Source organism: Vitis riparia, chromosome 8, assembly GCF_004353265.1.
Source record: "Vitis riparia cultivar Riparia Gloire de Montpellier isolate 1030 chromosome 8, EGFV_Vit.rip_1.0, whole genome shotgun sequence".
Taxonomy (NCBI): domain Eukaryota; kingdom Viridiplantae; phylum Streptophyta; class Magnoliopsida; order Vitales; family Vitaceae; genus Vitis; species Vitis riparia.
Genome location: NC_048438.1, coordinates 3,131,998 through 3,157,802, shown reverse-complemented (window position 1 = coordinate 3,157,802; position 25,805 = coordinate 3,131,998). Strand labels below are relative to the sequence as shown.

Sequence of the window (25,805 nt, the reverse complement as noted above, 5' to 3'; positions counted from 1 at the left end):
TTTCTATAACAAAAAATTTGAAAAATACATTTGATAATAAAAACTATTTTCTGTTTTCAATTTTTTTAAGAGCTATTTAAAAAAATAATTATACAAATATATATAATGATTAAAAATAAAGCCGTGGACATAAAAAATATTTTTCAAATGTATTTAAAAATATTAATAACATTTTAAATTCTCAAATAGACTTTTATTTTATAAAATATTAGAGAACAATTTTTAAAAATTGTTCTTAAAAACTACATTTTAGAATTATTTAAAAAAAATAGTTACTAAATAAAGCCTTATTTTTTCTAGTTTTAAGAACAAAAAAAATTTTGCTTGTCAAAAGTATTTTTCTATTTTTTTTATTATTTCGAGAAACAAAAAACAGTTCGGGAAAATAATTAGCAAAGAGAGCCTGAATTTTCTTTTATCCCAAACATAAAAAACTTAAACATTTATGGACAACATCAATATAAAAAAATATATGAAATCAAGACTTATTTGTTGTGATTATTATTATTATTTTGGAAAAAATCTGCAAGGATCAAAATGAGAAATCAGAAGGAAAGACAGCCTATAATAACGTTTTAGGCATGGGTGCGTACCTTCGCACTGCCTGTAAGTATATATATTTTCCGTAAAGACAAACCGCACAAAAGCTAGATTGCCAAAAAAATGCCTCCCAAGACAGGGCCTCGCCCTAGAAGAGGACCTAGGGTTACCGCCCGGAAAAGCGTCCCTCCTTCCAACCCCGCTCCAGATGATTCCGTACATCCTCCGGCCCCGACCGCCGCCACTGCCGCCACCTCCGCCACTACCATTTCTACCACCGCGCCTGCTTCTGAAAGTGAAACCACCGTCCCTTCTTTATCCTCCCCGGTTGAAGCCAATTCCGTTGAAACTCCAACAGCTCCAGAAGCCGCTCCTCAATCTGGAACTGGAACTGAAAACGAAAATGAAACGACAATTGTGCCTCAATTGGTGGAGCCTTCGCCTGAAGTCAATGAAGAAAGTGATGCTCCTCCATTGACCTCTCCTCCGCCGGCCAAGAAGACGGTCAGGGTTGTGAAAAAGAAGGTGGTCAGAAAAATGGTTACCAGAAGAGTGGAAAAGGGTTTGGTTGGGTCTTCCACTACACAGTCGGAGGCAAAACCTAGTCCTAATTCTGATCCTGCCGTATCTGCTGCAATGGAGGGGGTGGTTGTTTCGGGTTTGGCTGAGGAAGTTGAAAACCCTAAACCTCCCTTGGACGGGGTGGTGATTTCGGGCTTGGATCATGAAATTGAAAAGCCTAGCCCTCCCATTTCTGTTACAATGGAGGGAGTCACTGTTTTGGGTTCGGCAGATGAAGTTGAAAAACCTAACCCTAACCCAAAGATTCTGTCTGAAGCTGCGGCTGTGATTCCGACAGAAGGTCTTGTATCGACTTTGGTAGAGGATACCATTGAAAACCCCCGTATTTCTGCTATGGAAGATGTAAATGTGGATTCAATTAAAGATCAGAAGGGCGAATCAGAGAATGAAAATATGAATCCCCAGGGCGAAATGAAGGAAGAGGTGGAGAATTGTGATGGAGGTGGTACCAAGGAAGTGGCTGAGGTGGAGGATAGCATGGCAGTCCTGAGCGAGGAAATGGAGGCATTAGAGAGGCAGAAGAGGAGGAAAACTGAGATCTTTATTGGTGGGTTGGACAAGAGCGCCAAGGAGGAAGACATTAGGAAAGTTTTTGAGGAAGTGGGTGAGGTTTTAGAAGTGAGGCTGATGATGAACAGTAAGACGGGGAAGAACAAGGGGTATGCATTTCTGCGGTTTGCTTTAGCATCTGATGCTAAAAAGGCTCTGGCAAAATACCCAAAAATTGAGGTAATTCTATTTGGATATAATTGGTTGTAAGTTTTCCTGTTTTTTCTACTTGTAATTTGATCGGAAGTTTAAATATTTTTTAATGTGGTGAGTACTATTAGTTCATTACTGTGTCACCTAGCTGGAGAACATGTTCTCTTATCTTCCAGCCTTGGCAAGGGCCTCGCCAGTGCATGCCTCTTATTGCCCTCTACCCCTAGTTGTATAGTTGTATGCCCGCGTAGTGTCCTGTTAGTAAAAACCTTCTGCCAAAAGTTCCCAGATAATACAATTCATAAGGTTATAAGGAAAGCAGGTAAAATTATTGGAAGGAAGCCAGGGGAGGTATTGAGTAAAATAAAAGAAGAAATTTTGGGTGTAGGTGAAGGCTAATGCTAACTAGATCGCACCTGCTAGTTGACTATTAGGGTAATACCTTTGGGGCATTGAACTAGTAAGACAATTAGTGCCCATGTGGTTATTAGATATGTTGTTTTATTTCACGGGTTGGCTACCATCCTAGTTGCTCATGTAACATACTTGGACTCATGTGTTCTTATGACTCATGAGTGTTACTCTTTTTTTCTTTTTCTTTCTTTATTTTTTGAGGGAAAGATCTGATTGTTTCATTGGGTTATGGTTATTGTAGTCATTATAATTTCTACTACCTTTTTTCTGTAACCAAAATGCTAAGTGATGTAACATCTCATGGCTCTGATAATTTTTTTTTTTTGATCAATAAGCATAAAATTGTATTGCAAAGAGGCGCTAAAATAGCGACCCACAAAATTACAGTATAGAGAAACTCACCCCCTTACAAAAGGCCCCAAACAACAAGAAAAAAACTAAAAACCTTCTCCCTTATCGCAAAGACACCCAATCTATAAAATCTATTAAGGTCGAAGGACCATCTTTTATCCATAATTTTGTTTTCGACCAAAGTAAATACACAAAAGAAACTTTCAGCCTTTGAATGGACAACACACAATCCTCAAAAGCAATTGTATTCCTAGTCTTCCAAATGACCCAAAACAAGCGTAACGGTCCCACTTGCCACGCCACCTTCCTCTTCTTACCCACTAAAGAGCCTCTCCAACCTAAAAGGGTTTCCTTTATTGAAAAAGGAAAAACCTAAGATACTCCAAAAAAAGAAAGGAGCAACATTCACACTTCCCTTGTTTTTTCACAATGAAGGAGGAGGTGGTCAATTGACTCCTCACACGTTTGACACAGAAAGCATCTATTTGCCAAAGCCCAACCCCTCTTTTGCAAACGGTCCAAGGTTAGAACTCTTCCCCACAAAGCCTCCCACGCAAAGAAGCTTAATTTGGGCTGCATACAAGAGTTCCAAATAATCTTCGAAGGGAAAGAAGCAAGAGACACCGATTGCAAAGCCTATACAAAGATTTTACCGAAAAAACCCCATCCTTTGAGTCCATCCACCTCACCTTATCCTCCTCATCCACTTTAACGTTCTTCCTATTCAAGCAACAAAACAACCTTTCCACTTCTTCCAACTCCCAATCATTGAAAGGTCTATTGAAATGAGGAGTCCAACTTCCCCACCTTTCCCCCTTGGCTGTCCAAACTTCATTTACCCAAGCCTCTTTGGAAGTTGCTAGAGCAAATAATGAAGGGAGAACCTTGCACAAAGGGGTGGATCCACATCACTTGTCTTTCCAAAACCTCACCTTCTTACCATCACCCACCACAAAGCCAAAAGAAGGGGTTACTAGATGTCCCATCTTACTTATTGCTTTCCACAACCTAACTCCATAGGTCTCCCTAGCCTCACAAGATCTCCACACTCCTCTTTCCTCCTCGTATTTCCTTCTAATCACTTGGTTCCAAAGGGCCTTTCTTTCATTTGCAAAGCACCAAACCCACTTGCCAAGGAGAGCCCTATTGAAAGTCCCAAGACTTAACCCCCAACCCTCCTTTTCTTTTGTCTACACACACAATTGGCCACCTTACTAAGTGCGGTTTTTGCTCAAGAGCCCCACCACCCCACAGAAAATCCCTTTGAATCTACTCCAATCTCATTCTAACCACCCTAGGTAGTTGGAAAATAGACATAAAATAGATCAGCAAATTGGACAAGGTACTTCGAATTAAGGTAATCCTCCCCCCTTTTGAAATGTACTGACGTTTCCACATAGCCAATTTCTTTTGGAATCTTTCTTCTATTCCATCCCAAGCGACAACAGATTTAAAAGGAGCACCCAACGACATTCCTAAGTAGGTGGAGGGCAATTTTCCCACCTTATACCCGAACTCATCAGCCAACTCTTCCACATTCTCAACTCTACCAACTGAAATCAATTCACTTTTTCCCAGATTTGCTCTTAACCCTGAAATTGCCTCAAACCACATTAACAACCAGCACAAATACGTCAATTGCTCCTCCTTTGCCTCACAAAAAATCAACGTGTCATAGCAAACAACAAATAAGAGACCTAGATCCCTTCACCCCTTCTTCCCCGAACCGAACAAGGTGACAAAAAACCTCCAGAAACTGCTCTCTTCAACATATAACTAAAAGCCTCCATCACAACTACGAATAAGTAAGGCGAAAGGGGGTCTCCTTGCCTTAACCCCCTTGAGCTATGGAAAAATCCAGTCGAGCTTCCATTCACCATAACTGAAAACCTAATAGTGGATAAACACCACTTTATCCATCTACACCACCTTTCCCCAAACCCCATATTCTCCAACACCGCTAAAAGAAACAACCAATCCACGTGATTATAGGCTTTCTCAATGTCTAATTTGCAAAGAATCGCCCCTTTATTGCTTTTCAAAATGGAGTCTATTGCTTCATTGACAATTGGCACTGCATCCATAACCTGCCACCCCTCCACAAAAGCGTTTTGAGATGTTGAGATCACCTTAGCTAACACTCCCTTCATTCTGTTAGCCAACACCTTAGCTAACCACTTGTACAACCCTCCCACCAAAGTGATTGGCCTAAAATCCTTCAAGTCCTCAGCCCCCCCTTTCTTAGGAATCAACATTAGAAAGGTTGCATTCAGACTTCTAACAAAACCCCCAGTCTCATGGAATTATCTGAAAAATTCCCAATCTCATGGCTCTGATAATATTATTGTTGATTTAGCAACGATTCAATATTTTTTACCATATAAACACTAATTGCCAATTATTAGCATGAGATAGAGCCAAGCATCATTGGCACTTGAGGTTCATTAAGGACTCTCATGATTGGGCGACGGGGATAGTGAATTTTGTAATGGGGAATGTTTATGGGGTGGAGGGAAATTGGGATGATGCTAGGTTGAAAGAAGATCTCTAGACGAAGATGAGAGAGGTTGCTCTTACTCATGAATTTCTCCCTTAAAAATGGTCTTGTTTGTCTGTTTGTTTAGAAGTTTGAGAGAAATTTCAACAATTGAATGGTTGATGCATAGAATAGAAAAAGGGGAAGGGGGTTAGGAAAAATGGTATGGGTGTTAAGGTGGGCTTCCTAGTAGATTGGTGTTGCATGTGCAAAATGAGTGAGGAGTTGATTAGCCAACTTTTGGTTCCTTAACATTGATCTTTGTCCATTTTTATGTTGTTTGGGTGCCTTCAAGAATGATAAAAGAGGTGCTTTCATGCTTGCATGGAAGATTCACAGGACTAATATGGGCATGAGTGGAGGAGGATAACCCACCTTGCTTGGCTTTGTGTCTTAGGAAGAAAGGAATTAAAAAACTTGAGGGTAAAGAAATTTCTAAGAGAAAGCTTAAAGCGACTACTTTGGGTTCTTTAGGCGTTTGAGCAAAGACATTGTTAGAAGCTAGTTGAAAGTTTTCCATGTAGGTCATCAATGTTTTAAAAGGTTGTTGAGACTTACTCCTTGAGTTTTGTCTCAAGGTTGACATTATGTAAATTAATCTCAAAGCTATACCCTCAATATAGGGTAATTGAGGCTTAAGCCTCACTATATTGAGGCTTATAGCCTTGAGGTTATAGCCTCGAGGCTATTGAGGCTTAAGCCTCAAATATTCAAAAGATTTTAATGAGTTTAGGGTTATGAGCTTTTTGTATATATTTTATAAAAGGTTTAAGTCTCAATATTCATTACTTTCAATTAATTGAGCTTTTACGGGGTTTTGGTATAGATTTACTAGTTTTGTTTTGCATCCAAGATTGGGTTAATTTTTTTTAAAAATAAGGGCTTAGTTGGCTACTAGTTAACCCTTTAAATGGTAAGGAAAATAAGAGATTGAAAAGAAGAAATAAAGGAATTATTAGCCATTATTGTGGCTGAGCTAATATATCATCATAACCTTATTATTGATAGATAAAGGGAAAAGATTACTGTAATTAATGGATGGAGAGGAGCAAAGGGTTGACAAAGATATTGATGGAGAGAATAATAGAGCAATTGGATATAATTATGATTGTTTTGGAAGATAGGATCCTACTAGTAATAATGATGGTAGTTTTGAAGATTCTTTGATAAGAGGTTTTTTTTTTTTTTTTCTTTTTTTTATAGGCATTATTTAGAGAGGGTTGGATTTTAGAGGAGATAAGGAGGAGCCAAATTAGAAACTATTGATAATGACACAATTAATTTGTGGTTATGCATTTTATGTTTTTTTATTATTTAATTTATTAGGTTTTTTTTTTTTTTTTCAATTGAGATATTTTCTTTTCTTTGTAATATTATTTATAATAATTATTTTTTGTTTAAGTTGAGTTTTGTGTCTTGTTTTCCCTTTTTTTTATAGGTAATATAAAAATTGTATTAAAAGATAAAAGTATACACGATGTATACAAAGTAATCCAACTACCAAAAAATAACGTGAAAACACAAAAAACCGCAACCATGCTTTACTCTAGCCTAACCAATCCACAAACTCAATTAACAACATGGAGCCATCCCCATTATACAATCTAAGCTAATCCTAAGAAAAATACAAAAAAGAATTTTTGATCAATTAGTTCATATTTTCACAATGATCAAAAGCTCTCCTATTTCTCTCCCTCTAAATGGTCCAAAATAAGCACAATAGAGCAACCTTCCAAGCTTTCTTTCTCTTTTTACCTACAATGGCCCCGTGCTAGCTCAAGAAAACACCAATTGAACCCAAAAGAGAGCAAAAATCACTTTCCATAAACACTGTGCTTTCGAACAATGAAGGAGAATATGGCCAACTGTTTCTTCTTCTGCTTCACACATGTAGCATTTATTAGGAATCCTCCAACCCTCCTTTTGAGCTGATTCAGAGTTAAAATCCTGCCCTAAGTTGCTTCCCAAGCAAAGAAGTTGATTTTCGACAATACTTAGGAATTCCAAATTATGCCTATAGGAAACGTCTCTGCTCTCCTACTTGCCAAAGAAAAGTAAAAGGACTTAATTGAGAAACTACAATTCATTCTAACCAACCATACCATAATGTCTTCATTGCACACTTGCTCTTTGCCGATGACACAATCGTTTTTTGTGAGGCAAAAAAGGAGCATTTAACGAACTTGAGTTGGATTCTGTTTCGGTTTGAAGCCGCTTCAGGGTTAAGAATTAATTTGGCTAAAAGTGAGATCATTCCGATAGGGGAAGTGGAAGAGGTGGATGAGATGGCAGTGGAGTTGGGGTGTAGGGTGGGGCAGCTGCCTGCAGTTTACTTGGGGCTGCCTCTGGGGGTGCCAAATAAGGCCGTCTCTGGGTGGGATGGGTAGAAGAGAAAGTGAGGAGCAGACTTGCCCTTTGGAAAAGACAATATATTTCAAAGGGCGGGAGAGTCACTCTTATAAAGAGCACAATGGCAAGCATGCCAGTGTATCAAATGTCCCTCTTTCGCATGCCCAATTCTGTGGCAAGGAGACTAGAAAAACTGCGAAAAGATTTTTTGTGGGGAAGGGGAAATCTGGAAAGGAAAGCTCATTTTGTCAAATGGGAGGTGGTGTGTGGGGATAAGGAGAAAGGGGGGCTTGGAATAAGGAAGCTAACCTTTTTAAACAAAGTTTTACTTGGCAAATGGATTTAGAGATTTGCTTGTGATAAGGAGGCTCTTTGGAAGCAAGTGCTTTTGGTGGAGTATGGTCAAGAGGACTTTGGCTGGAGGACTAAAAAGGCTGTGAGTGCGTTTGGGGTGGGGGTTTGGAAGGAGATTTTAAAGGAAGCTGGATGGTGCTGGGAAAACTTGGCGTTCAAAGTGGGGAAAGACAAGAAAATTAGGTTCTGGACTGACCTTTGGTGTGGGGATATAGCGTTGTCCCAAAGATTCTCGCATCTCTTCACTTTGGCAGCTCATAGGAATGCGACAATAAGAGAAATGTGGGACCAGAATTTTGGAAAAGGAGGATGGAATTTGAGGTTCATTAGGGATTTTAACGATTGGGAGTTGGATATGGTAGGCAACTTGCTTCATGTGTTGAGGGGACACAGGACAACTTGGGAGGAAGATTCGGTTTTTTGGAAGGAATGAGGAAATGGGCAGTTTAGAGTTAATAGGCCTTTGGCGGTCGTTTTTCCGAAAAATAAAATCTGGGTGGAGAGAGTTCCAACTAAAATTATGTTCTTTGCGTGGGAAGCCACTTGGGGGAAGATTATGACTCTTGATAGACTCCAGAAGAGAGGGTGACAGCTACCCAATCGCTGTTTTTTGTGTGCTTGTGAAGAGGAAAATGTAAATCACATTCTCATTCATTGTACAGTGGCCAGAGTGCTGTGAGACTTAGTTTTGGGCTTGTTTGGGGTTCAGTGGGCTTTTCCTAAAATTGTAAAGGAGGTTTTATTTAGTTGGAGGGGTGCTTTTGTGGGGAAAAAAAGGAAAAAACTTTGGAATTCCATTCTGTTATTTATTTTTTGGACGGTTTGGTAGGAAAGGAATAGACTAACTTTTAAGGGGGGGGGGGAGTTAGCAATTCAGAGGCTTAAATATTCTTTTATAACATATGGGGTTGGGCTAAATTGTATATTGGTGAGGAGCCGCATTCCCTTATAGGATTCCTGGAGTGGTTAGCCTCCAGATAAGGGGCGGTGAGTTTTTTTTTGGTTTTTTGCTTGTAAGGCCTTAGTTGCCATGTATACTCCCTGTATACTTTGGGGCTAATTCGCCTCTTTTGAATGAATTCTAACTTCAACCTCCTCTAATTCCCAATCATGCAATTGCCTTCCAAACCTAGGATTCCTACTACCGTTGTCCGATACATCAACCACCCAAGAATTTTTGAAGAGGCTATAGAAAAGAGTTCCTAGAAAGATTCCCTCAAAGGTGTGTCCTCACACCATTTGTCCTTCCAAAATTTCACCCTGTTCTCGGATCAAATCTTAAAACTTGTTTTATCCTTGAAATCCTCCTAGCCACCTCTAATAGCCTTCCACACCCCTACTCCATGTCCCTCCCTCTCTCACTTCTTTAGTACACCACCCCCTTTCTGATTGTCCATACTTGTCTACAATCACCTATTTCCAACAAGGGTGCCTTGTTTTGCCTTGAGACTTACGCTTTGCCTCATTTGGGCAAAATTCCTCAAGACTACTTATAGCCTTTCAAAACATTGGAGTTTATTAAGGGCTATATTGTATAGGGGTTTCAAAAGTTGCTTGTTTCTTTTTCTGTTCATTATTTTTGCTTTCTCTATTTTTTTCCTTTTCCCATTCTTCCTACTTGTTATTTCTATGCTTGCTGTGAGTTTCTTGTGTGCACTCCAATGTATTCAGGTTATGCCCTTTCTAGCATCCTTATCATGATAGTTTTTGCCACTAATTTATTCACCTTATAGAACTACATGAGAGGTAGTCAGGTAGGCATTACTTCTGACAACCTCATAAAGTGTTTACCAGAAGGGGGTTCCTTAGTTTGCCTATATCTTTTGTAAAACTCATGATGGTTTCCTTGACATATATACTATACTATTGTACAATTTTTTATTTCAAATAAAGAAATTAAATTACAGGTTACTATCCTATGCACAAGAGTATGTTGGGACTGAACCCTAAGGGGAAAATCCTGCTCCAACTCGTAATAAAGGCTTTGGATATGGGTTTGTATTTGTGGATACCTAATAATTTGGGCTATTGGATAAATTTTTGTGCATGTCTTTCTTGTGAAAAATTTCTTTCTTGATTCTTTCAGTTGTATATTCAATGTAACTCAGGTATTTGTGTGGATGCTGTTAGTTTGGGGTTTAAGATTTAGGTTTAGGGTTGTTCCGAAACTTAGTTATGCTATGTGTAAATGGGAAAAGTGTGTTTTCATACACACCCTTGAAAAAAATCACAAAATAAAAACCCTAATTTCAAAAACCCAAATTGAATACATTTACCTAAAAATAATTTGAATTTTGTGCACTTTTCAATCAGAAGTACTACCTTTGAATTTAGAGTGCATGAAACTTGAATTACTTTTTGAGGATTCTCCTTTTGTGATTATTTTCAAATGTGTGTATAAAAGCACACTTTTCTCCGTGTAAATCCATGGGACTTGATACCTCAAGATCATTGAAGAGATTATTTTTTTCTCCTCATAGTTGCATTTGATGTAAAGGGTCAGAAAAGTTTCTTACGTAATATCCTTGAAATCAAACTATAATCTTAGTTACGTGTAGAAATGTTAAGTTACCATGGAATGTCTCTGATTTTTTTTTTCTCTTTTGCAGTTCCAATGTTCGCATAATATTAAATTCTTTGTTTTGTATAAAAATGATTATGAATTAAAAACTAGACTTAAAAGCTGAACAGGTATTTTATAATCCTTTTTTTTCCTTTTTGTATACACTGCAGTATGGTCTATGCTTCAAATAATTTTTTTAAAACTTTGTTGGCTCTTTCTTCATTCAAGTTGTTATTGTTATGCCATGCGTTTGTTGCTGTTGAATTTTCTTTTTATAAATATGTTTGCTCAACTTATGCATCTTAAATGGAGGATATTAGCTTGATCATCATTATTTTAAAATAACTACTCTTTTTTATTTGTTTATTAAACCAAAGATTTGCGGAAAGCAGTGTGGAACAGCACCTGTTGAGGGCAACGACACGATATTTCTCGGTAATATTGACAAAAACTGGAAGAATGAAGATGTAAGATTTTTTTACTGTTGGTTTCATTCTGTATATTTTTAGGGCTAAATTGGTGCATCTGAAAAGAGATTTTTTTTTTTTTTTTTGGAACAGGTTGTTAAACTGTTGCAGGAGATTGGAATAGATAAAATTGATAAAGTTACCGTTATGGTTGATCCTAGCAATATTGAACGTAACCGTGGTTTTGCATTTCTAGAACTTGAAACTAACAAAGATGCTCAATTAGCATACAAGAAACTTCAAAAGAAGGACATCTTTGGGAAGCACCAGAACATTAAAGTTGCTTGGGCCGAACCCTTGAATGAGCCAGATGAAGACGAGATGCTGAAGGTCTGTCTATTTAGATTTCTTGATTGCATAAATGGAGGATTAGATATTTACAGGGGCTTAATTTTTGTTTGCAGTTGGCTTCTAATTAAATTCTAATTATTCTAATTTTAGAATTGAATAAAATTTTATTTGATTTATTTTTATTAGAGTTTTATTTTTCATTATCTGGACTTCCTCTCCAATTAGTTTTTCTTTGATAAGCAGGATTCTCTCTTGAGATTCAATTATTTTTCTGCAGTACTTATTCTCTTGCCTCTTTCTAGGTGAAAACAGTTTATGCAGAATACATACCTTCTTCGTGGGAGGAAGAGAAAGTGCGTGATTGTTTCAAAAAGTTTGGGGAGATCGAAAGTGTTGTTCTTGCTCGAAATCTACGCTCATCTAAGAGGAAAGACTTCGCATTTGTTAAGTATACAACCCGTGAGGCTGCTCTAGAGTGCATTGAGTCGTTTAATCGGGAGCCATTGCATGATGCGGAGTGCAAGGTTCTATATTTTTCTATATGAAGCTAGTTATTTACTTCACTGTGCTCTAAATGGTTAATACAGTTGAATTTTTTAGGTTAAGGTGAAGGTATCTCTTGCAAAACCCATACCAAAGGGCAAGCAAATCAAGCGAGTCTCAGATCCTCTTAGCAAGGACATCTCCAATCAGAAGCCAAAGGCAACTAAACGTGGGTATTCACTTCATATTCCAGTGGTGGTTATATTTTTTCACCATTAAAACTTAAAGAACAATACCATTGAAAGATTTTTATACTTCGAACTAAAATAGGGAAAGAAAAGCTGAAAAATAATGTAAGTTGTTATGCTACAAGAATAAAGAATACCATACTGCTGTTAGTTGTCTTGTGTGTATCTTGGTTGCTATTGGTATCTTTTCCATGAACTGTTTTGAATTCTTTCTTTGAGGATATTCCAGAACAATTTTGCATTAAGTAGCCTAACATTGACAGGCTGTGAATTATTCTCAAATCACTTGCTGATGGTTCTTTCTGATTTGGTTATTTGTTGAATTTTTGGAGGCAAACTACATGAGTATAAAGCTCAAATCTTAATGTGATTCACATCTTAAAGGCATAACAAGTATAACTTCCAAAGCACTTAACAAAGCATAAAATTTAGTTGTGTACTGTATCTAAACCAATTGAAGAAATCATGCAAGGTAGCTCCATAAAATCTTGTAAACCCCTTGGCTCTTATTACATTGGTGCTCTAGGGAGCTGGTATTAGTAACCTGGTCTGCATTTGTTCTTGATACATGGTCAAACTTTGTGAAGAATTTTTCTTTCCTTTTTTATTCCAAATAACCTATTAATACTTCTTATAGATGAACTTTCTAATGTAAGTTTGAAAATATCAGGGTTAATATGCAATTCCTCATATTACTTAATTTATTTTCAAATCCATCCTTATAAGTCATCAACCTTACCAAACATGCACCCTTACAGTTTGGCGCTTAGCTCTGATTTGCCTCTTTTGGTGTATCTAGAGGGAGTGCAATTGAAGGAATTTTGAAGATGAAGAATTGTCAAATCAAAGTTTGAAGGATCTCTTCATTTGGTCGATGTTAGAGTAGTCCTAAGAGTGTTAGGAATTGGAGAACCCCTCTATTTTGCATTTCTTAGATGCTCTTTATTGTGGCTAGCTTTGCCCTTTTTTAGGTCTTTTTTGTCTTAATTGGTGGTTGCTTTGGCATTTACTGTGTCTATTGCATGTAAACGTAGGGTGTGTCTCCTCTTTTTAGGGTTTCTTAATACATGCCTTTGTTGTCTATTAAAAAATATATGTTTTTCATTGTACATGAAAAATGTGGTATATTTATCATATTGTGTACCATATGTTGTTGATAGCTGTACATTCGGAAATTGTTGGTGCCATCTTTTTTTTTTTTTTTTGATCAGATGTCACTTCAAGTCATGTCTTATTTTCATATTAAAAAATTGTCTGTATGTGGTTAATTCAACATCTTCATTTCTTTCAGGTGATATAAAGCCGAATAACCCCAGAAACAAGGGAAAATCTGTAGGAAATACTTATGAAGAAAAAAATGTTGTAGGACGGTCTTCTACAAATGCTGAACTTGTACAGCTCTTGAGGGAGCAGGCTTCATGGAGGCAGCCACAAAGAGGATTAGGTGGAGGTAGTCTTCTATCCATCTTTGGTTCCTCCTGTGTATGCTTCTTTATTTTCGTGCTTTCAATTAGTAACTTTCTATTTAGTGAACTGTGAACAATTAACATTGTTTTCGTTTGGGGTTTAGAATTTTGTGTACAAATGTGTTGTGTGATTTATGTATCTAGTGTTTTGCAGTGAAATTATTTGTTTTCATTTTCTTTTTAGTTTTTTAACCATTCTAAATGATGAAAAGACAATTATAGACAAGGGAAGTTGGTACTGTGGAAAATCAAATAGTATGCTGTCAGTAGATCCTAGGTTTACCGATAAATTCTTTTTTGGTGAATCCATAGCTAAGAAGGCTTATTTAACCAAGTTCACTTGTTTTTAAATGCTAGATTTACCAGTCAAAAGTTGTTCTTAATGCATCCATAAGTAAATAGATTTTTGATAGAGGACATGCTTTTGGGAAGAAGATATACTTAACTAAGTTCACCAGTTTCTTGGAGTGATCATTAGAACCACTTTTAAATAGTATGTTCTGTTGTTCACTTTTCATTGAACTACTGATCCTTTCTAGAAGGTAAAATTTGCAGGCAGCTACCATGCTCTATCAATTCCCCAAACCATCAGACTTTTTTCTTTGATTCCCAATGATCCTGTAACCATGCAATCTCAATGCATTTTACCCTTCAAGTGACCAATGTGGAAACTTCTGATGAGCGAAGTTAATTGCCTTTGTATGGGCTCCCCCACACTAATTGTTACAAGTCTAAACTTCTATCATTTTTTTTACTTTGCTATTGCAATCATGCAGACAGGAGCCTTAACAATAGGGAGAAACTCTATTTCCAGATCTACTTCTCAGGGAACAAGTTTCGGTAATAGGACAGATGACAATTCAGAAAGATTTGTAGAAATGCTGTTTAGAGGGCTCAGGAGAACATGTTTTGGATTCAACCATGGACTCAAAGTTGTGCACCTCCTTATGATGTTGAGTAGAGAAGATGATTCCTCATCCTGAAGTCTTTAGGGTTACTTTGAAAGAAGAAATTCCAAGTAGGCCTGGTCTGTAGATGGTGGTAACCGTAGCAAATTGTAGCATTCAATATGATAATTTATTTGGTTGGAACCATAAATGGCATGATTAATTGGGTTCACACCAATATCAATTTTAAATTTCTGTATGAAACTGCACAGGATTTTTACAAAATTCTGGTTTCCTTCTCTTGTCATGTTTGCCCTAGAGTTTTATGTCTTTTAGATGGAATGCTTTTTAAGGGCAAAGTGCCAGAATTTCCTAACTCGTCTTTTCTTGTGATGGGCAGCATCTGTTAATCTGGAGTATCCTTACTCTCTACCTGGAAGCAAGCGTCCGTATGCTGCATTGGTAAGTCCTGTATTGTGGAGATTGGGTGGACATTTTTGAGCTGTATGCATCTTAAAATGCTCTTGGCTTCCTCTTCAAATGCAGGGAGATGATCCACTTTATTCAGACCCGAGAGTGCGTCCTCGCACACACTTAGAAAGTTCTTTTCCAGTTGCAAGCCCAGGGTAATCTTATTTAATTTAGTTTGATGTGTTTCTAATAAGTTCTTTTATTGAAAGTTGTCCACTCATCATTCATGTTAAATGATTCTTTTTACAAATTCTTTTATATGAACTAGCAAAGAACCTGTTGGATGTGTGGGACTATGTAGAATTAAGGAATAATAGAATATTAAGACTAAATAAATTAGTGTAAATTTTTTGCAGTTCTGTTAAAAACATGCAGATATCTTTAAATGTAAATTGGTTGAGTTTGATAGTTCATCACTTGTTTAGCATTTATTTTCAAACATTGTATTGAAGTGAAAAAAATTGGATTGTTGAGCAGGTTTGTTCTGTTATGGAATTAATTTTATAAATTTCCAACAAACATAATGCTTCAGAATTTTTTAAGCTAAATTTTAAATATTGGCATCTTAAGTGAGGTTTTGAAATGTTTTGAAACTGACCTTTTGTCTCTATGCTGAACCTGATGAACTAAAATAACACTTCCATTTTTTATATATGATTCTCTAGAGTCTAGGTACCTCTTGAATTTTTGTTTTATGGAACTAGAAGCATTTAAAACAAAGGAGGATTATGCAGGAACAGGAATTAAGCAATGCTAATTCAAAATTGGTGAGCATGTTAGGTTTAAGTTGAAAATTGAAATAAGTGAGTGGATGAATTGGATACACATGTGCGCACGCACGCACATATGCACCTGTTGGCATGGGTTCACTACACAGGCGCACACTTGCATGTGATCGATCGTAAATGGGTACATGCTTGTGCATATGCAGATATACACAACCCTCTAGTCTAAATTGATTCTTTTGATAGGTAAAAGCAGTTGTATTAAAAGCACCAAAAAAGTGCCCAAAAGTATACATGAGGTATACAGGGCCAAAAAAAGGAGGGATACACAAAAAACCAATCCCTCTCCTCACTTACAGCCAAGCCAATCAATAAAGTCAAATAAAGACAACGAAAAAGAGCTTAAATGCACCCTGACCCACACTCTAAGAACATTTACATAAAGGACTATAAAATAGCTTCGTCTGTTAATCAGAATCTTCAAATGCTCTTCGGTTTCTCGCCTTCCATAAGGTCCAAAATAAGCACAAAGGAGTTGCTTTCCATGCCTTATTTCTTTTCTTCCCTACAAAGGCACCCAGCCAGCTAAATTGATAAAAATGCATTCTGATTATTTCATCTTGAGAGAGATAAATGATAATTAAAATGATAAAATTTTCAAAATATTTATAGTTGTTAAGTTAGGATCAATTATTATTCAAGTCTTTGTATAAAACATCTTAATGAGTGGGATTGTCTATTTTAAATTGGTAAAGATTATTAATTAGCAGTTCTCATTTTTGTTTCTAGAAGGGTGTTTTTTTTTTTTTTTTTTGTGCCCCTTCTCTATTTTGTTGTCAAACTTGATAGGAAGAACACCTAACCCACTCTCGTTTCACCATAACTGAGGTCTTTGGACTAAATGGTTGGAAAAAAACCTTTGAATGGTCAAAGTTAATCAGCGGGATTTTCTCCTTTGATCAGTTTCTGTTTTTTGTGGGAAGGACCTCTCATCCTTCTCTTATATCTTTTCTTATATTAATACATTTCTTCATTTCTGATCAAAAAAAAAAAAAAATGTTAATCAGCAGAATGACTGAATAATATCAAGAATGCTTTTATAGTTATAGATAATTGAATTTATTGGCTTTTTAGTTAAACTGAGTTAAAATCCAAAGGGTTTGTAGGTTTTGCATGAACCAATGGCTGCTTGTCAAACCAATGGCTGCTTGTTTAACCTTGAAATTCTTCATGATAGTTCCAATCCAAACTGAAGGGTGTGACTTTGGTATTTGTAAAAGTGGACTGTAAAAGAAATAAGTTATCTCTGAACTACATTCTCATACACAGGAGAGAACCAGAAGAATGTATGAGAGAAAAATGAGAAGAAACAAGGGAGTGAATATGAGAGACAGATCCCCAGGTCAAAGATGTAATTTAAGAAGACAAAAATAAAAATAATAAAAAACTTTGTAAAAGATGTCCCTATCAATAGTTAATCCTCTTCCTTCTAGTATGTTTCATTTGTTTACTCATGTTACGTTACTTTTTGTTGCTTTTTAGTTACACTGCAATTTCCCAAGGTGCTGGTATGACATCTCTTTCCTATCATGAGCGTCAAGGTGCTCGTTATACATCAGGTTAGCTATTTTTTACGTTGATTATTGCTTTGGAACAATACAAATTGCATTTTATTGATTTTTACTTTTTTTTTTTTTTTTTTTTTGTCTTTGTTAGGATATGCATACTTGGATCTTCCAACTGGTTTCCAGGTATGGAGATACACATACAAATATTTAGTGTTTTAAAAAACTATTGAGGCTTCTGCCTTGAGGCTATAGACTTAGGTGGTGTTTGTTTTTTTACTTAATTCTAAATAGAACCTTAATGCTTAATAGTGTTAAATATTAGGTTGTTTGTTTTTGTAGTATTTTATTTCTATTAGGTATTAAAAAGTAAAGAAAAGCTAATATATTATTTTTTCTATTTAGAAAAAGTTACATATTTTGGTTTTTTCTATTTAGTAAAAAGTCTATAATAAGTCATGAAAAAATAGAAAAACTAAAAACAAATTGCTTTCAGCAAAAAGCCAAAAAAAACAAACACCACCTTAGTATAAGGTAATTGAAGCTTAAGTCTCACCCAACTAAGGCTTATAGTCTTGAGTCTACGGCCTTGAGGCCATTAAGGTTTAAGCCTCAAATATTTAAGCTTCAATATTCAATGGTTTTAATTAATTGTGTTTTTGTGAGGTTTTGGTTTATATTTATAAGTTTTGTTTTGGGTTCAAAACTAGGGTTAGAGTGTATATAGATGATCATTCAATGGCCTTGATAGGATTTATTAATTGGCCTAGCTCTAAGGAGAGGAAGCTTGCAGTTTTTTGTTCTCTGCATTTTTTGTTTCTCTGTTGGTGCTTATTGTATACATTGTATATACTTTGGTGTGTCCTTTTCTTAAGGCTCTATTAATATATATTTTTCCTTAAAAAAAAAAAAAACAGACTAGGGTTTTGTAATGATATGTAAGAAAACCTTTTATAAAGTAAGGTCTTAGCTATAATTAAATGGGAAGAAAGCATGAAACTAGTTGAGGATGGCTGATCCTAGTGGTGTACTGCTGGTTTGGAGTTGATTCAAAATCCTTTAGGGATCATTGTTGAGAAGGTCAAAGGAAAGGTGAATGGCAAAAGGGGTCTAGGTCTCTCTTCTTAGATTAGATTTGGTGAAAAAGGGCTTACTCTCTTGTTGAAAGGGGTTGAGACTTTCTGCAACGACATCTGAAAAACCCATGTTCCAATAGGGTAACACCTAGAGGGGGATGAATGGGTGTGTTTCAAAGATTTTAATATAAGTGTTGAGATTTTTAATCCAATTAAACCTTTGAGAATTATTTAATCATTTTTAACTCAATTAAACCCTATAAGAAATTAGGAATGATCAATGACAATCCAATACACAAGTCAAGAGGATTTGTACATGGAAAACCCCTACACAATGTGTGGAGATAAAAAACCATAGGGTTTAAGACCTCAGATCTAAAATCCACTGTACGAAATCATAAGACACAGTTTTATTTGACAAACACTACCTAAAACTTACTTTCCAATACCTATATCACGATTCATGTTTGTGACGTAGTGCCTTGAGTGCTCCAGTGAATTCGTCTCAGCCTCTAAGGGGATGTATGCCTCTTCAACAACCCAGAGATTGTTCAAAGAACCTTTGGGAGCTTTTGGGAATGGTAAGGCAAGCTAGGGTGTTTTTTAAATTAGAGCATCCAACCTTAAAACACATTTAGGTAGGGTATATATAGACTTAAAAGCCTAGAGGGTTGGAAACAAAATTTTCTTAAAAAATAAAATCTCAACTTTTCAAAAATTAAGATATTTTAGCTCAATTTTAAAACTTCCAATCCAACCCTATCTTATCAAAAAACTAACTTGCCTTCACTCAAACCTTTTAAGACTTACCTGTGATGGTCCGGTTGATTAAACGACAACCTTGAATCTTCAATGGAGAGTAAGTCACTGTCTATAAAGATCCTGTGCCAAAATAAAAAGGAACAAAATTGGCAACAAAAAAAACAAAACATAATGCCCTAACAATCTCCCCCTTTCACAATTTTGTGATAAAACAAAGTTATATAAAACCCCCTAAACTCTTAGACGGAGTTTACATAACACTTCATAAGGCTTGACTAAACCTATTCAATCGACCATATGCAAAGGACAAAACTATGTATCCAATAGTTCAGGTTGGCTTGATGAATCGAGTAAAATTCTGGAAAGATAGATGGTGTGAGGATATGTCTTTGAGGGATGAGTTCCTGGGTCTTTATGTTATAGCTTCCTTTAAGGATGCTTGAGTGATAGATGTTTGGGATGGGGGTAGTTGGGGATCGAGGTTTATTAGACAATTCAATGATTGGGAGTTAGAGGAGCACTTCATATGGCTTGACTAAACCTATTCAATCGACCATATGCAAAGGACAAAACTATGTATCCAATAGTTCAGGTTGGCTTGATGAATCGAGTAAAATTCTGGAAAGATAGATGGTGTGAGGATATGTCTTTGAGGGATGAGTTCCTGGGTCTTTATGTTATAGCTTCCTTTAAGGATGCTTGAGTGATAGATGTTTGGGATGGGGGTAGTTGGGGATCGAGGTTTATTAGACAATTCAATGATTGGGAGTTAGAGGAGGTTGATGCCTTATTCGGGAGGTTGCATAGTTACTCCATCGGTTCGGGTACTTTTGATACCATGGTTTGGCTGGAGACTAAGGATGGTGATTTTTCAATTTGGTCCTTTTACTCCTCTCTGGCAAGTAGAAGAGTGGAGCCTTTGCCGTACGACAGTGTGGAATTCTTAGGCCCCTTTAGAGCTAGCTTTTTTGCTTGGGAGGCAACTTGGGCTAAGATTTTGACACTAAATCAACTTAGAGGGAGGGGTTGGAAGATGCCAAATAGGTGCTACATGTGCAAGGCTGAAGAGGAAATAGTAGATCATTTACTTTTGCATTGTTCGAAAGCAAGTACATTGTGGCAGTTGGTTTGTGCTCTTTTTCACATTCAGTGGGTGATGCATTCTTCGATTTGGGGGGTGCTTCTAAGTTGGAATGGTGTCCCGATTGACAAGAAAAGGAAAAAAGTTGCTCCTCTTTGCATTTTTTGGGTCCGTTTGGAGGGATCGAAATAGGAGAGCTTTTGAGGATAAGGAATGCTTAGATCAATCTTTTGAAAGTTCTTTTTTGTACCTATTTTGGGATTGGGTTAGAGTGTACATGGGGGATAACATTACTTCTTTGATAGAATTTGTGGATTGGTTAGGTTCACCGTAGGGAGTAGTTATGTTATCGCCCCTATTGGTTTTTGTATATGTATACCTTTTCTTTAATACAACGCATGTTTTACTTATCAAAAGGAGGAAGACTCACCCTAATTCGGAGCACTCTCTCTAGCATGCCTATTTACTTCATGTCTCTCTTTTATTTGCCTAGATAAGTTAGGTTGAGGTTGGAGAAGATTCAAAGGGATTTTCTATGGGGTGGAGGAGCTCTTGAGCAGAGGCTACATCTTGTTAGATGAAACTTGGTTTGTTTGGAAAGAAAGAAATGTGGTTTGGGTGTGAGAAATTTAACTTTGATGAATAAAGCTCTCTTGAGTAAGTGGAATTGGCGCTTTGCCATTGAAAGTGAGGCTTTGTGGAAGTAAGTTATTAGTCACAAATATGGTGTAGAGGAGGGGGGATGGTGTACTCGGGCCGTAAGCGGGAGGCATGGTGTCGGGCTTTGGAAAGCAATTAGAAAGGAGTGGTTGGGTATGAATAGCAGCTTAGCCTACCGCGTGGGTTGTGGCAGGAGAGTGAGATTTTGGAAGGACAAGTGGTGTGGAGATGAACCTCTTTGCGAGTCTTTCCCTTCTTTATTTTCCATCTCCTTGGCTAAAAACACATGGGTTTTGGATGTTTGGAACCCAGATGGGGTAGGGGATGGTTGGACCCCTCTCTTCTCAAGGGCGTTTAATGATTGGGAGATTGAGATGGTGGAGTGTTTTATGCTTAAAATCCAAGCCTTTAGGGTGCAAAGGGAAGACGAGGATAAAGTGGTGTGGACAGCATCTAAGAGTGGAGCTTTTCAGTCAAGTCGCTTTATTCTATTCTAGAGCCCGGAGGTTCTTCTTTGTTCCCTTGTGGTAATATTTGGAGGGCGAATGTGCCTCCTAAGGTAGCATTCTTTGCTTGGGAGGCTTCCTGGGACAAAATCTTAACTTTGGAGCAACTCCAGAGGAGGGGGTACTCGTTGGCAAATAGGTGTTTTCTATGCCTTTTTGAAGTAGAAACGGTGGATCACCTTTTACTTCATTGTGTAAAGACGCGGGCATTGTGGAATCTTCTTTTCTTCCTTTTTGGGATGGCTTGGGTTCTCTCTGGTTCAATTAAGGAAACTCTCCTTGGGTGGCATGAAGCGTTTGTGGGGAAAACCTGTAAAAAGGCTTGGCTAATGACCCCATTATGTATATTTTGGTCAGTCTCGAAGGAAAGAAATTTGCTAGCTTTTGGGAATGAGGAGTTTTCGCTTCAAAGGCCGAAATATTCTTTTGTATGTAATTTTTGGTCTTGGGTTAGGGTGTTTATAGTTTTGAGCCCTTCTTCTCTTATTAGCTTTTTTGAATGGCTAGGCTCTAAGTAAGGGTAGGCTGTTGTTTATTTCCTCTTCCCTTGGTTTCAAGCCTTTGGGCTACTTTTGTATACTCCCTGTATACCTACAGGGTACTAGATTGGTGTTTCCTCTTTCTGTTTAATATTATTCTCTTTATCTATAAATAAATAAATAAATAAATTCAAATAAAAAAAAATATCCCTATACCTATAACCTATAACCTATACACACTTAACATAAATACCTAAGGTATAGCAGTGTGTGGGAAATTATATAAATAATGAAATCAAATTAGGATAGTAGAAAAAATAAATCAAGAATGCAAGTCATGCACACAAAAAGGAAACCTCATGATTGAAGCAAATTCAAAGTAATTTTCTTTGAGGTAGAAGGGGTTCTTGAGAGGAAACCTCACTTGTTTAATTGGATTAGTGTTTGCTTGTATAAAAAGGATGTAGGTTATGCATCAAAATTCTCCATAATCTTAATAAGGCTCTCCTAGGTAAATGGAGTCAAGGATTCCCGTTTGAGAGGAAGTCCCTTTGGAAACAAGTTATAGCTTAAAAGTACGGGGCACAAAAGAGGAGATGATACTTAAGGGCGGTGGGGAATGACTATGAGTGGGGCTGTGGAAGACCATCAGAAAAGGGTGGGAAGTCTTTAAAAATAAAACGGGCAATGGTAGATAAATAAAATTTTGAAAGATAATTGATAGGGTGAAATCTCATTGGAAAAGACTTTCCCAATGTTATTTGCCATAGCCACTGACAAAGTCTCTTAGATGGCAAATTTGTGGGAGTAAGATACAAAAGGGGGTTGATGGAGCAGTCATTTCCACTATGATTAGGAATTGGAAGGAGTAAAGGTCTTTCATTTAAAAAAAAAAAATTGTATCCTTTATCAATTAAAAGGGATAGGAAGGTAGTTTGGGTTGGAAAACTTATACTAGTAAATTCTCCGTCAAATCTTTCTATGCATCCTTAGCCCTAGGAAGTAATGAGCCTTTCCCTGCAAATGTCATTTGGAACCCTTGGGTGCTAATGAAGGTGGGTTTCTTCTCCTAGGAAGCTTTTTGGGAAAGGGTTTTAACACTTGATCAGCTCTGGAGGATGGGTTGGAGCTTTCAAAACAAATGCTACATGTGTAAGAGTCGGTTGATTACTTCTTCACTACCCCAAGGTGAAAATCTTATGGCAATTTGTTCTCTTTATTTGGAGTGGTCTGGGTCATTTAGTACTCCATTAAAGGCAATCTTTTGAGTTAGTATGGTTCTTTTATAGGAAAGAAGATTAAGAAAGCTTGGAGGACTGGTTCTTTGTGCCTATGTTGGTCATTATGGAAGGAAATAAACAAGAGGTTTTTTGAAGGTGTAGAGCAATTAGAACAAGCAACTAAATCTTCCTTTATGTATAACTTCATGAATTGGACTAGATTGTATTTAAATGATCATGCTACACCAATGGTAGGCAAGCTTTCTAGATTGATTGAGCTCAAAGTAAGGAGAGGGAAATTGTTTTTTATTTTCATTTTTCCTTTTCGCTTGACTATGATGGCACTCTTTACATGAATCTTGTAACAACTCGCACCCAACTATGTAGATATTGTCTGCTCTAGGCCTAAAGGGACTTTTACAATTTTAAAACACGTCTACAAGGTTAGGAGGAACCCATACATATATAGCTCTTGAAACTCTCCCTTCAGATATCACAAACACTGCCCTATGCAAACACAACGTCCTTGTGTCTTATGGGATTACGAGATCAAACAAATAAACACCCCTTATAGGGCCAAATACATCCCCACACCAGGGTTAGGGATTGGTTCTGATATCATTTGTAATAACCTGCTTTCAATTATGTGAATATTGTCCGCTCTAGACCCAAAGGGACCCTCACGGCTTTAAAACACGTCTACAAGGTTAAGAAGAGCCCATACATATATAGCCTCGATAACTTTCTCCCCTATCCGATGTGGGATATCATAAATCCCATGTACCTTGTGGTGCCTGTTTTTGGTGCTTTCTTTATTATCATATTTGTTTTGTTTGCTTATTAAAATATATATATATATATATATATATATATATATATATATATATATATATATATATATATATATATTCTTTATGGTGATTTTTGGTTTGTTGGATATAACATGCGGTAGAATAAAAGATGGGATGATATATCCTACTTCATGGCGATGTGATAGGATAAATTATCTCATCACTTATCATATCACATGAATTTTTTATAAATCAAATAGAAACATAGCATAATATATCCCATATATTCTATTGGATATAATATACAATAATATACCTATTCTATCCCAAGGGATATGATACCCTACGATATATATATCCTATCGTATTCTATCCAGCCAACCAAACATAGCCTAAATAGAGAGGGAAGAAATAAATGAGTTATTGATCATTGTAATTATTTAAGTTTAACTCATATATATTATTAATCTCATATTATTGATAAATAAGGAGCAAAGGCCATTATAATTGATGGATGAAGAAAAAGAATGCGCAGACATTAACTTTAGTGTGGAGGATAGTAGGACAATTGGATATAATTATTATTTGTTGGTTGATCCTACTAGTAATAACAATGGTAGTGCTGAAGATTATTTGATAAAGCCATGAGAGGGTTGGATTTTAAAAGATAAAAGGAGGAATGATTTAGAAACTATTGATAATGGCAAAAAAGTTAATTTGGTTATTATGAATTGTATGGTTTTCTTATTATTCAATTTCCAAGTTAAAGCTTATGCCTTGCTCCCATCTTGACACTTGCACCTCCACCTTAGTTGGGCGAAACACCTCAAAATCTCTTTCAGCCTTTTAAAACATTGCACATGTTCTGATACCTCTTATTTTTCCTTTCTCTTTTCCCTCTTTTTTTTTTTCTTTTTTTTTCTTCACCTTATTGGCTGTCTTTGGGATATTTAACAAGCAATGCACTTATTGCACACATTCATTGAACTGAAGCAATGTTAGGATATATTTGGTCCGTGCAATAAATAAATAAATGTTGTGATGTAGTTCTATTTACGTGACAGATGATAGATATTTCTGTTTGTAACATATACTCTGTTCGACCAGACATTGGTTTACCTTTGAATAAAGATATTATGTCTAAATGCAACTGATTCATGGTGCATCTGATACTCTGTTCAACCAGACATTGATTTACCTTTGAATAAAGATATCCTGTCTAAATGCAACTGATTCATGGTGCATCTGAATTTTTGGCAGAGAGAAGGAGCTTCTTACCATGGGAGCAACGGTCTATATGGTCGATGTAAGTGAAATTCACATTTTTCTCTTTCAGCTATCTTTTACATAAACAAAATCACTCACACATTTGTTTTGTTTTATTGTTATTATTTCTCTCTTATATTATGACCTAATCTTTTAGTTGTGGCTGTTTATTTGTAGAGCATTAAAGCAAAGAAAGAAAGTGTGAATATGTGTACCTTTTTTTTTCTCTTGAAACAAAATCCTCATCCTAATATATAGTTTGATGGTTTTACAGATTGATGGGGAGTGATGTGGTGAGAAATTGAGAAGGAGATGCCAAACATCTTTTCCAACTAAATCAATAAGCATTTTACTTTTTGTAATCTAGTAACTTGGTAAGACGATGATGATGGTCTGATGGTAGATGGATGTAACAGGAGGTAATGGTGGTGTACAGGGTGGTGTCTTTGGCTTTGGCTTTTGTAAATCCTGATGAGCTCTTTCATATATTTTATTGAATTATTTTAGGAATAACTTCGTCGACTCTGATTTATTAAAATGAATTTTCATTTTACACCTCCACCAACACCAGGCTTATCTTTTAGTTAAAATTTCACTTCTGCGTATGTTGCTGGAAAAAAACATCCTTGAGGGAGGAAAGTCCATGGGAATTGGAGGATGTTTTCCCTCATTACTAATACAATTCCATTGCTGATCTTTTGTCAGTAGGAGGAAACCAATGTTTTTTACTATTCATTATCTTTCTCCTCTCAGAGCCTGAGTCTTGTTATTTAATTTTCATTTTTATTTTTTAATTTAAATAAAGAAATCAAATCAGTGCCCTGTCACAAGGACAAAGCTGAAGCTGCTATACCAAGGATCAATTATGACCACTAGCCCTTCAAGGCTTTGATTATGACCATCAGCACCTACAACCAAGGTAAGTATTTCACCTTTCCGCTTTATGCGATGAGTATTGAGGTTGTTGGCT

General features: G+C 36.5%; 1 protein-coding gene across 2 annotated transcripts; it reads left to right on the top strand.

Moving 5' to 3' along the window:
- The first annotated feature begins 624 nt into the window (after positions 1 to 624).
- On the top strand, positions 625 to 25,400 carry LOC117920198 (nucleolin-like). Of its 2 annotated transcripts, XM_034837585.1 has the most exons (12): positions 625 to 1,851; positions 10,769 to 10,858; positions 10,952 to 11,188; positions 11,452 to 11,673; positions 11,750 to 11,861; positions 13,172 to 13,330; positions 14,634 to 14,695; positions 14,780 to 14,859; positions 16,972 to 17,048; positions 17,146 to 17,180; positions 24,830 to 24,875; positions 25,110 to 25,400. In XM_034837585.1, the coding sequence occupies exons 1-12, from the start codon at positions 664 to 666 to the stop codon at positions 25,112 to 25,114; spliced, it is 2,313 nt and encodes a 770-aa protein (XP_034693476.1). In that variant the 5' UTR covers positions 625 to 663; the 3' UTR covers positions 25,115 to 25,400. The 2 variants fall into 2 exon arrangements, with proteins under 2 accessions (XP_034693476.1, XP_034693477.1); XM_034837586.1 differs by lacking the exon at positions 17,146 to 17,180.
- Positions 25,401 to 25,805: the final 405 nt, after the last annotated feature.

What these genes read in the sequence shown, in the direction of transcription:
- LOC117920198 (XM_034837585.1), top strand. Translation starts at nt 664, where the DNA reads ATGCCTCCCAAGACAGGGCCTCGCCCTAGAAGAGGACCTAGGGTTACC. An exon ending in AAAACTGGAAGAATGAAGAT is followed by an intron (nt 10,859 to 10,951) that starts GTAAGATTTTTT and finishes TTTTTGGAACAG; the next exon opens with GTTGTTAAACTGTTGCAGGA. An exon ending in GAAGCCAAAGGCAACTAAAC is followed by an intron (nt 11,862 to 13,171) that starts GTGGGTATTCAC and finishes CATTTCTTTCAG; the next exon opens with GTGATATAAAGCCGAATAAC.